Source organism: Lampetra planeri, chromosome 53 (genome assembly GCF_965212315.1).
Source record: "Lampetra planeri chromosome 53, kcLamPlan1.2.h2, whole genome shotgun sequence".
Classification (NCBI taxonomy): domain Eukaryota; kingdom Metazoa; phylum Chordata; class Hyperoartia; order Petromyzontiformes; family Petromyzontidae; genus Lampetra; species Lampetra planeri.
The window spans coordinates 3,630,314-3,642,135 of NC_136159.1; the positions used below are offsets into that span (position 1 = coordinate 3,630,314).

General features: G+C 48.0%; 1 protein-coding gene across 1 annotated transcript; it reads right to left on the reverse strand.

The window, feature by feature from the left end:
* Window positions 1-2,033: 2,033 nt before the first annotated feature.
* LOC144734804 (uncharacterized) lies at window positions 2,034-8,675 on the reverse strand. Its single transcript, XM_078617186.1, has 3 exons — window positions 8,573-8,675; window positions 7,167-7,612; window positions 2,034-3,974 (listed from the first exon to the last, which is right to left on the reverse strand). The coding sequence occupies exons 1-3, from the start codon at window positions 8,673-8,675 to the stop codon at window positions 3,087-3,089; spliced, it is 1,437 nt and encodes a 478-aa protein (XP_078473312.1). The 3' UTR covers window positions 2,034-3,086.
* Between the last annotated feature and the right edge of the window lie 3,147 nt (window positions 8,676-11,822).

Sequence of the window (11,822 nt, forward strand, 5' to 3'; positions counted from 1 at the left end):
AACGGCTTTCTAAACTCAACACAGTCATAAACTCAGACCATTGAATTTCAAATGCCGCGTGGAAGAAATACTTGGCTGATCAGCTGGTGTTACTTTACAACGGGGTTAAGCCCATCGCTCGGGATAGAAAAAACGCTAAAACATGCTGTGGCCTCGCCTCAGATCGATTGATCGTAGGGTTAAGACCAGGCCAAGACGAGGCCATAACTCACAACGTTAAGCCTGTTGTTAAGCCGCAAGTTGTTTGGCGAATTAGCTCAAGGTAAGTCGTGCCGCCCTGCTCCAATCGGGCACGTAGCAGTGCTCGTCTTGATTGGCTGCACCAAGCCGGTGCTGGAAATTTCCACACTCCCGTGGCAAGAGCCAGTTTCGGCATAGGGCAAAGCACAAATCACAAATAATCACCACCCCATCCCTTCCCTTTTTATGACTGACGCTCATATGCAAGCACCACTGACGCAGTCGCTTATATTTTACCTTAAATGACACTGTATCGACCGCAGAGGGACAATGAGCTCGATCGACCCCTCTACCAGAACTTGAGCTTGCAACCTTCTCCAGAATGACATCCGCTGCTTCGATGACGTCAACGTTTAAATTGTGTTACGTGTTATATTCACGCAGAGGACCTGAGGATGGTATGGTTCAAAGATGAAACGCCTCTGAAGGATAATGGTACAGTCTAACGTTCGACCAGCATTCACCTGTGCATGCTGCTGGTATCCGGACGTACCATTTTGTTTACGGGCGTCTGACTTTTTCAGTCACTACGTTGGTTCGGAACTGACAGCTAAGGTAACATGAACCTAAGGCTACAGGCAAGCTGTGCTTGTGACCGTCGCACAATATAATTTTTAAAAAAGAGGCAGCACTGGCAATGTTATTTAAGTCGATCGAAATCGAAGTGTTATGAAACAACCTAAAATAAAGTTACGAAACTTTGAAAACAATGTCCTTGATCAAAATTTTAATCGTTTGAGATGTTGATCGAAGCCTCTACTACCAATAAATGTAGTCTGTTTAAAATGAGAAAAAAAAAGAGTTGTTCTCTATGAAAAAGGAAAAGCAGTTGTATACATTTAACCACAAGAGGGCATACTGAGATCCACTTCCTCTCGAGAAAGAAACCTGGGTTCCCATCGTCATTTCAGCAAGAGTTATTCGGTCTTACGTTTCACTTTTGCGGGCGACGCTTCGGATTTGCAACCTTTCAATTCCCTGCTCGTGAGAGTGACACCTAAGGGGTCTTTCATGTCCACTTCACCATGAAGGGCCTATGAATGCTTTGGTAGTTACCCTCAGTATTCCCGGCTGGCTGCAGCAGTAGGAATACGAACCAGATACTCGGGTGCTATGGAGTCAACGATAAACGCTTCAACCACTCGGCTGCATTCAAGGTCGAGATATCATCGGCGCCATCGCCACTAATGCCACAGACCCTGCCAGCCGTTGTTCGGTTGACACAAAGTGTTCCCCGGGTCCCAGAGTCGAGCTTTGGATCATCCATTTAGGCTTTAAGTACTTTAAGATGAAGCAAGATTTGAAAACGTTAAAACACGTTCCTGCGGAGGGAGCTGGTAGGAACGTTGGGTTGCTCGGTCAATGGCCAGGGTCAACGGCGGCGTGGTGTATTCCGCAAATATGCCCGACTGTGAGGGCGGGCACAAGCCAGCGTGAGTAGGTTAAACGTTGAATTTTATAAATAACACTGGACTACTGAACTGGAGCCTTAAAACGTGTTAAAATTCAACTACAAGAAAGCTGTGACTCGAAGAGCATGTTTCATGTATGTTGGAAATGTTAAATGTCTTGTAAACAGTTGGCAATCTGTGACAAAGATGAGTTAAAATCAAATGGTTCAAAATCAAAACATTCTCGACGAAGAAAAAAAACCTGCCTTGCTTTCAACAAATCATAGGCTGAAAGGACAAATGCCAAGCAACATTACCCACGACTCATTGCCCATCTGATCTCTGCATATATTATCCAAAACATTCTCTGACCAGAATTACTCGTCTAAAAAGAGATAGTTCCGCTGAAAAATAGTATTTATTTTATCCCCCGCGAGACAAAAATAAAGCTACACCAGACCATTTGTATATATTTTTTGGCTGCACGGCAGCTGAAAGATGCAATTGTTTTTTTGTTTTCCTCCTTGAGATATCTCAAATGTCACGTACGCCTTCGCTAACAGGAACATTACTAAGCGTACATCATGTCCATTCATCTACATGTTCCCGTAGTAAGCTAAATATGCAACTAGAGGCGTTCAAGTGTTGCTTTGTCTCCTTTTATATAAAAAACAATCAAGCTTGTGTTTGTGTACATGTGTACGTGGGCGTATGTAAATGCAAACACCCAGTGTGGTAAACCAGCTCTCCTTACACTCAAAGGTCAAAGTTAACTCGCGTGTGGGTCACATTGCGAGGGCCGGTCTAGCCATAGGATGGCCATTATTGACTTCCCGCAGATGTTTCATTGACCCCACAACCAGAATTTTAATGCGTGACCTGATTGTGAATCGAGTGCTCCAACCACAGCGCTACCCGGCGCTGACAAAGCACCTTGAGACTTGGTGAGGTTTTCAGAGATAAGCAATCGTCGTGCGTCTGAACCTGGCAGTGCATGAGTGTGTTTGCATTTGTTTGTTAACGCGCGATAATCCTAGTGACCTGGATCCAATTCCCGGTCATGCACAACTTTTGTGGCAACTCAACTTGTCTTGGCCTCCACTCAGTTGACCCAATCTGTAAACATCAGCACTGCAGAGATAAATGCGGCCTGGCGTGGCGCTGGCCATCCCATTATGCTCCGTGTCAGCTTTAATAGGTGCTCAATAACGGCACAGGGATCTGTGTCATCGTCTTTTGTTTGCCTGGGTTCATCTGTGTGCATATTTGTGTACTGTATTATGTATGTGCATTCATGTGCATTTATATGCTTGTGTGTGTACGTGTGAGTGTGCACGTGAGCGGGTGGGTGCCTCTGTGTCCATACGGGTATGTGCGTGCACGCACGTGTGCATGGTACATCTGTCCCTTGCACTCCGCTAATTGTCACAAACTTCCGATTTCCCTCCTCACCCCTCACCCACTCGCCGCAGGAATCTGCTTCGATGCCACCGTCGGCAATGTCCCGTCCGGCGTCGACCTCAGTTCGATGGGCGCCCGATGAAACCTGGACACCAACCTTCGCACCTGATGTTGCTGTCCTTCGTGTTGCTGTCGCTGCAGTTGCCGTCCACCCTTCCCTGGAATCCCACCCGCCTCTGCCGCAGCTGCCGCCGCCGCTGCAGCGGCCGCAGCTGGATCGTCCTCTCCGGCGAGCGGGGCCGGGCTGTCGAGTCGTGCACGCACGGCGTGGAAAGCGTAGTAGACCAGCGGCATGGCCACCCCCACGAGCAGCATCACGGCCACCGCGCTCCACCAGCGGATGCCACAGTCGGCGCCGTCGCACAAATCCTTCCGTCGGCGGTGATGCGAGGAGCCTTCGAGCTGCTGCTGCTGATGACTATCCTGACGAAACTCGAGCTGGTGCAAGTGCTGCCGAGGACCCAGCGGGTGAAAGCGCTTCTCGGTGAGCGCTTGCGTCACCTCTTCGAGCGAGGCCTTCGACACGTCGGTTCGTCGCGCGATGTTCGCGATGTCGCGGTCCATGACGCGCAGGAACGCCACCGCCGCAGCCGTCGCCGCCACCTCCGCCGGTGACGCCATCGGCGGCGACGGCGGCGGCGCCGCTGCGCCCGCAAGCCGCGCTGTCGGCAAGCTGGAACCGCCGGTGGCTACGGAGGCGCCGGCGGTGGTGGGCAAGGATGAGGTGGTTGATGATGATGAGGGTGGTGGTAGCGGTCTCCTCCTCGCCTCCTCGACAGCGTCGGTGAGCAGCCCGTGGCGTCGCACAGGGATGCGCACGGAGCGCAACGCATACATGCCCTGCTCGCTCATCAGGTTGTTGGCGCGCTTGATGTCAGACACCTCCACGGCGGAGGGTGGAGGGGAGCAAGAAGACCACACGGGGAGGGAGCAGGGGGGACACAAGAGGGCGAGAGGTGCCCGTGAGTATTTGTTTTGTTACTTCACCAGGTAAGGCACAACATGCTATGCAGCTCTTTTTCAGAAGTGACCTTGCTATCGTAAATTATAGCTTATCACGTGGACATTTAAAGCCGCCAAATACTCTAAACCAGACGATGGGGAGGAAAATCCATGTGACCACCGGGAGAAAATGCAATCTCCAAATATACAGCAGGTGTCAGGGGTCAGGATAGAAGCGACGACCTCCTGTATACCAGACGAGGTAGTTAACATCTCACTTTCGCGGCACGCCCATATGATAAACTTTCATGAGTGTTCATCTTCTTGATTCTTTCGGTAAAGTCACGTAGAAGGGAAATAATAAAATAATAAAAATAAAACATAATAAAATAATTCTCACGACGTTTCGGCCACAACGCAAGCAGCCGTCCTCAGGTGGAGAAGAGGTCTGTCAGAAAGACAGCGTCTGCAGTCACGAAAGCTTTAAATCGAAATTTTCATTAGTGTGTCATCCTGTCAAAGTGGAGCGGTGGCACAGTGGTTAGCCCACTGCGCTATGAAGAAGGCAGCTAAAGTTCGATTCCCGGCCAAGGCTACCATCCTCGGCGAGTGAAATCTAACATGTGCAAAGCGTTGAGTGTTATCCCGTCATACGCGGAGTTTTCTCTGGTCACTCCACATTTTCCTGGATAAATAAAGGGCGAATTACTGTTATTGGTGCTGTGCTTGGCAAGGTGACAAGTTCAAATCTCAGCCAAGAGTTGACTCAGCACATTATCCCTAGCAGGAGTGCAATCAAATGAAAACAATATTGTGTCGAGTCAACAATCACTGTTCTATGAAGAGAATGACAATTACCGATGGAATGTGGAATGTTGACTGAGGGCTCAGGGCTCTAACCGAGCAGGAGACAATGGCTTTGGGTAATTGTGAACATAACACATTCCTGCGGAGGGAGCTGGTAGGAACGTTGGGTTGCTCGGTCAGGCGGCGTGGTGTATTCCGCAAATATGCCCGACTGTGAGGGCGGGCACAAGCTGGCGTGAGTAGGTTAAACGTTGAGTTTTATAAGGGCACCACGGGGTGACCAGCCCCTCCCCACCCAACCCCACCCAACCCCCACCCAGCCCCACCCTCCCCACCCAGCCCCTCCCCACCCTTCCCACCTTTCCCACCCAGCCCCTCCCCACCCTCCCCACCCAGCCCCTCCCCAACTTCCCCTCCCCACCCAGCCCCTCCCTCCCCACCCAGCCCCTCCCTGCACGACGGACGAACACAATAATCCCCTGTGGGCTGGTGGAACCAGTGGGTTCCTACCAGTAAAAATAACGATAATATGTACAGCCCTTTTTGTCAATCCACTGCTGGGTGAAGGCAACGCTTCCAGTAATGGGTGTTGTCTGACCACAGTTAACCACACTGGCCGGCACGGGGTTTATTTTCAGGGGAGGACCAAGACCGGTTAGACCAGGGGGTCGGCAATCTGCTTCTCCGGAGCCGCGTGCGACTCTTTACGAACTGCTTCGTGACGTGTGGTGTGTGTCGTACGTATTTCACGTGCATTGCGGCTCTTGAAATATCGAGTTTTGTACCGAATTCGAAAAAATGCCGAACCCCTGGGTTGGACACAACTTGTCACCGAATCAAACGTTGGGTCGCCAGTTTCACAAAACAGTGAACTAACCACTGTACCGCAGTTGCACCCTTAAGTTGCTGCACTTTCTACCAGTGAAGGCTTGATTTTAACAAAGCTACGCCTATCCCATTTCACAGCGTTCCACCACAAGGCGTTGAGAAGACACCTCCTGTGTGGTACGCGTGGTTCATTAAGTTGAGAGATGAGCACATCTGCAAGACAGACTAACAGTGCACATAGCAACATCTGTGTTAAAGGCGACATTAAGGGGGATTTGGGAGGGGTGGAAGGCACAATTACACTCAGCTCAAATTAACTTTGCAGGCGTCACTTTTCATCAACATTTAGCGGTTGTAAATGATATCAAAGAGCACAGTTTGATTCTAACCCTGACAATTATTTACCTTGAGCTGACAACTTAATGTGTACGACTACAGAGGGTTAATGATTAAACCTCCTTTGCAAACAAATGTCCAACTTTGGAAATATTGACACATGGGCAACCCAATTAAAATTTTGACAAATTTCTCACGTTTTTTGTCTTGCGAAAATTAACGAAGAGCTCGGCTTATCAATGTGTGATCACACCACAAGGCGGCATTTAGCAGACTCGTGAGAGGCAGCCAAGACACCGTGTGTCCTATTACGAGAAGCATAACTTGCGATGTCCTTGAGGTCAAAGTAAAGGTCACAAGTCAGCGTTTATAAATTCCACGAAATTGATGCACTTGCTTATGGGACATTTGCGACCGACTCGTCTGTACCGTGCCCAGAAAATAATTTCACATGGCAGCCCCCAAGGTGAAACCCTGAACTTTGATCAATTCAATAAAGTCAATGCCCACTGTGCCTTCCTCGTCATGTTTCTATAAGACCTACATGCATAATGCTTAACTACGGCAAACAACCTCACGGAAAATATTCAGCGCAGTCCATACAGATGTGTGTAATCATAAAGAATTATTTACCGCCGTTTAATCAACTCACAGGCGGGTTTAGGCTTTCCTACACCGTGTCAGTCATGGGGAATGATGTTTGACCGTACTCTACCATGCTGGTCATTGTGGCCTGGCCAAAGAAAGAGAGAGAAGTACAGAATCTTCAAAACTTGTGTCTGACAGGCCGGGTCACAGCCTCGGAGCTTTGAGTGTTATCGCCACATGTGGTGTGTGTGTGGGGGGTTTCCTCCCTCCCCATATCCCCCCCCCCCATACCTCCCCCCATATTTCCCCCGATGTGCATCAATGTTAATTAATGGAATTGGCCAAATATGCCAATGCGGGACACTCCTGAAAAGAAAAAGTCACCACCAATGTTCGACGTGCCCGTTAATCAAACTCCTGACGCTAGGTTTGTAAGCGCAGTGCTTTAACCACTGCGCCGCCACTCCATCACAGCCAATTACGTCCATTAGCACTTGCAACCACTGGCCCGTCCACTGCACGGCTGCGCTCGAGTCCGGGACACGTCCTCCGTACGGGTCGAGCGGGACTCACCGAGCATCCATACTGCAGGGCAAACGTGACAAGCGAGTCGCCTTCCCGCACTTCGCGCTCCAGGAAAACGACGTCCGCAAGCGGCGGCCGCTCGCCCGTCATCCTCGCGCCGTCGCGAGTGGCTCGCACCCGCAGCTCGATGGCGTCGGTGGCGCCGGTTTCCGTGGCGACAGCGGCGCCGGAGGTTTCCGCGGCGATGGCGGCGGTGACGCCGGCATCGGCGGGTGGCGGCGATGAGGGCCGTGGACTCGTCGTCTTCGTCCGACGAGAGCGTGCCGAGCGGTGGCGAGGAGGAGGAGGAGGAAGTGACGTCGCGTCTGTCGCCTTTGCCAGCGCCGCGGCTGCCGGAGAAGATGTACGAGTTGCTGGGGTCGTCGACGGGGTTGGGGAACGGAGCGACGGCACCGTAGAGGCGGCCGGGCATCGCGAGCGATCGCACAGAAGCCCTGGCGACAGCACGGGTGGGCAGGGAAGAGAACACAGGCGAGATGACGCAGTAGGCAAGGCTGGGAAAGTTACGGCCCATTGAGCCTGATATGACAAGTGATCACATTTGGCCTAGAGGTTTGAAACAGCCCACAAGCAATCTTGATCCATCACTACCAGCATCTCAGCAACACTAAAAGGGTACGAGAAGGCGAATGTTTGACTTGGAAACATTCAGTGCACTGCGTGACGTCTGTCACTGTATAATGTACGGCCCGCAAAATATGTTTGAAAATTCTATTCAGCCCTCGGCGACGGAAAAGATTCCCCACCCCGGCAGAAGGCATGAGACATGTAACGAGTCACCCCACCAAAGTGACTCAATGACCCGAAGGGTGTTCTCCGTAAAACTTAAAAACGTGTGTATTCTTTTAAGACCGCTTGCTAGGAACACTGTACAATGCAATTCATTACTGTATTATCTGCCCACAGATTGCCGCACAGAGAGCTTAATAACTGGGTCCCATTAACCAGTTCAGGTATCACTCATCAGTTTGCATTTATAGGGTTGCTTGCTTAAATGCCTCCACATCTCAAAGCTTCTTAGATCAAACTTAATTTGGAGCTTTCGTGACTGCAGGAATTATTCTTTGGTTCTTTCGGTAAAGTCACGTATAAAGATAAAATAATAAATTAAATTAATACTAGCATACGACGTTTCGATTGCAACACAAGCAATCATCGTCAGGTATAAATTAAATAGGAACACAAATCTAGTATACTTAGAAATGTAATGTAATACAACAGAGAGTCGGATAACATAACAGTCAACACCCTATCTGGTTGATTACGTTCTTCCTGAGAATGCTAAATTTGAGAGAGAGATTAAACACAGAACCAGAAACATAGACAGACATATAAGCAGACAGATATCACATCTCAACAATTACGATGCCTTGCTGCAATCTATCGAAGGGAACCCCCAGTGACAAGGCAGCTGTCCCTGTGCGGTGCAACAGCCTGCAAATTGGCACGAGTCTGCCAGTAGGAGGCAAACCACGACACGGCCACTCTCCCACACATGCACACCAGTAGCACAGCGGATAGAGAGCTTCACTTGCAAATCAGGTCATGAGGTCAAATCCTAGTTGGACTCTACTTAGCCCATCACCCTGCCAGGGTGCATAAAATATTTACCGCTGGTTCGATAGATAGACTGTCCCCTACTCTTAGGTTTTTCGGTAAAGTCACGTAGGTAAAACATTTAAATTTAAATTAATAAAAGTAATAGTAGAAATAAAATAGAAATAAAATAATTATTACTTTTATTACTTTTATTTTTTTATTTTTTTACCTACGTGACTTTACCGAAAAAACCTAAGAGTATGAATCCTTGCAGTCACGAAAGTTTCAAATCTAGACTGTCCCCCCTGCCAGAGAAGTGTGAATTTCTACCCAAGATCAGATGAAAGCACCACCCCAATTTTTGTTATTAATAGACACGTGATATTCACCACAATTCCTCTGGAGTTGACAAAATAGGTAGAAAATAAAATAGGAAGTATCACTCTGGGAAGTCAACGACAGTTGCCTTAAGAATAGGGAATCGCGCCCGCCATATAGATCTCCACCAATGGTTAAGGCCCATTCATGGAGATGAGCGGCACCCCACATTCATCTGTTAAGGCAGATGATATAACTTTTGACATGTATAACAATACTAGCCTTTTGCCCATCCAAGGACGGGTGTATTGCAGTAAATCTGAAACTTGCAATCGAAACGCAGATCGCGACGTGATATTCATTGCATTAATGCGTGCGCAATTTGTAAGGGCGCGGTGAAATAGACCTATTTCATTTTAATGTTATAAGCCCTTGTTCATCATGACGTCCTTTTTACTTTGACGTCTCAACAGCGTTGCGATTTCTGCCTTTGTAGTGAGGGTTGTAAGTTGACGCCGAGGAGGGGGGGAGGAGGCACCTCGGCCCCCCATGTGGAGGACGTCACCCGCTAATTAATATTAATGAGGGGGCTAATACAGTTACATGCTAATTTCTCACATTAACATCACTAGCCCCGGCCACTTTTTAATGACCCTTGGGCTACACCCATTTCAAACCTTTTTAAACAGTCTGCCTCAGCAGCAGACCATGCTTTCCCACCTGATGACGGATGCTTGTGTTGCGCCCAAAACGTCGTGATTTATTTTATTTTATACGGCTGCTTGCGTTGTGGCCGAAACGTCGTGAGAATTGTATTTTATTATGTTTATTTTTTATTATTTTATTATTTCCCTCCTACGTGACTTTACCGAAAGAACCAAGAAGATGAATCCCTGCAGTCACGAAAGCTTTAAATCGAAATTTATTTTATACCCACGTGACTTTACCGAAAAAACCAACGAGTAATGAGGGGAGATGTTCGATGTGGAGTGACGTCACCTGCTCATGATTATTAATGAGGGCGGAGGGAGGTCCATGTGGAGGACGTAACCAGTTCATGATTATTAATGAGGGGAGCTGTTCGATGTGGAGCGACGTCACGAGCATTAAGGACAGACATTCCTGGGTGATTATAGTGGGTACAGTACTAGAGTAATGCAAATGCACGATTTCCGGATTATGACCAAACCACCCAGAATGTGCCATATATCATCAGATCTCATAAGCTCATCAGGTATGGGCCTGGACATTGCTCGGATGGGTGACCACCACGCATATCAGGTGTTATAGGTTGTAGGGCCTCGTGGTGGGTAGCAGAGGGCAGTTCAGCTAAATCCACTGTTGTACCATACTTCTGTGCTCCCACGCGTCTATACTAATACAATTGAATGTTTTGACTGTGAAAAAGAGGTACATGAAGCCAGGCAAGGCAGTGAATTAAACTACGTAAGCAATTTTAACAAATGGATACAACTAAGGAGTATCTAATGCAACAATCGTGATGTAAATATCGTGGACAGCGCTAAAGAGGAAGGCCATAATCCCCTACGCCTTTGAGACAGCTTAAAAATACGCTGCCAAGCTTAGCAGCGTTCATTAGGACGCTGTCTTTCCGACAGCCCTGTTCTTCACCTGAGGACGGCTGCTTGCATTGTGGCCGAAACGTCGTGAGAATTTTATCCTATTTTGTTTTATTTTTATTATTTTATTATTTCCCTTCTACGTGACTTTACCAAAAGAACCAAGAAAAAGAAGAAACTACTCCAATGCTGTGGGAGTGGACTGTAATATTCCAATACACGTGTCTCCTACAGCTGACAGAATGTTTCGATTTAAAGCTTTCGTGACTGCAGGGATTCATCTTCTTGGTTCTTTCGGTAAAGTCACGTAGAAGGGAAATAATAAAATAATAAAAATAAAACATAATAAAATACAGAGAATTGTATTGTGAGAATTGTATTTTATTGGTTTCTTTTTATTATTTTATTATTTCCCTTCTAAGTGACTTTACTGACAGAATGTGTGGATGTGGCATCATGTGAAGCTGTCACACACCTTAAAACATGTCTGCGCCATTTAGTCTCACCAAATTCTAACTACAGCATTTTTGCCTAATGACAACCGCTTGTGTTGCGATCGAAACGTCGTGATTTGTTTCATTTTAATTTTAACTACCTGACTTCACCTAAAGAACCAAAGAGTAATCACTCTATGTATTTTTTTAAAATATAAACAGTAAGAGCCATTGTGTTCATCCATTGCTGGGTCGTGATTTGACCATACTTCACCACACTCGTCTGTGTGGCTTGGTTGAAGGAGGATAACGTAGACGTGGGAGCATAGCAACATTGTACAGTACTCCACAATGGATTTTGCTCCACTGCTCTCTGCCACCCAACAAACGTTGCACATCTTCTTGGTTCTTTCGATAAAGTCACGTAGAAGGGAAGTAATACGTGACTTTACCGAAAGAACCAAGAAGATGAATCCCTGCAGTCACGAAAGCTTTAAATCGAAATTTAAACGTTGCACAGTCACAAATCCGCCGACCACAAATCTGGCACGCGAGGTGGTCACCTATCCAAGCACTCGCCAGGTCCAACCCCGCTTGGCTTCCCCCCCCCCCCCCACATCTGGCGAGACTCATGGGGTCAACGTGTCACCCCCCCGGTCACACGGTACCTGTATGTCCACACGACAATGCTTTGTGAACGACGGCACACCCGTGAATGCACGCACACTTAACCAATTTTGTCGAGCGCCAGGCTCGGTGAATTTACACGTAAA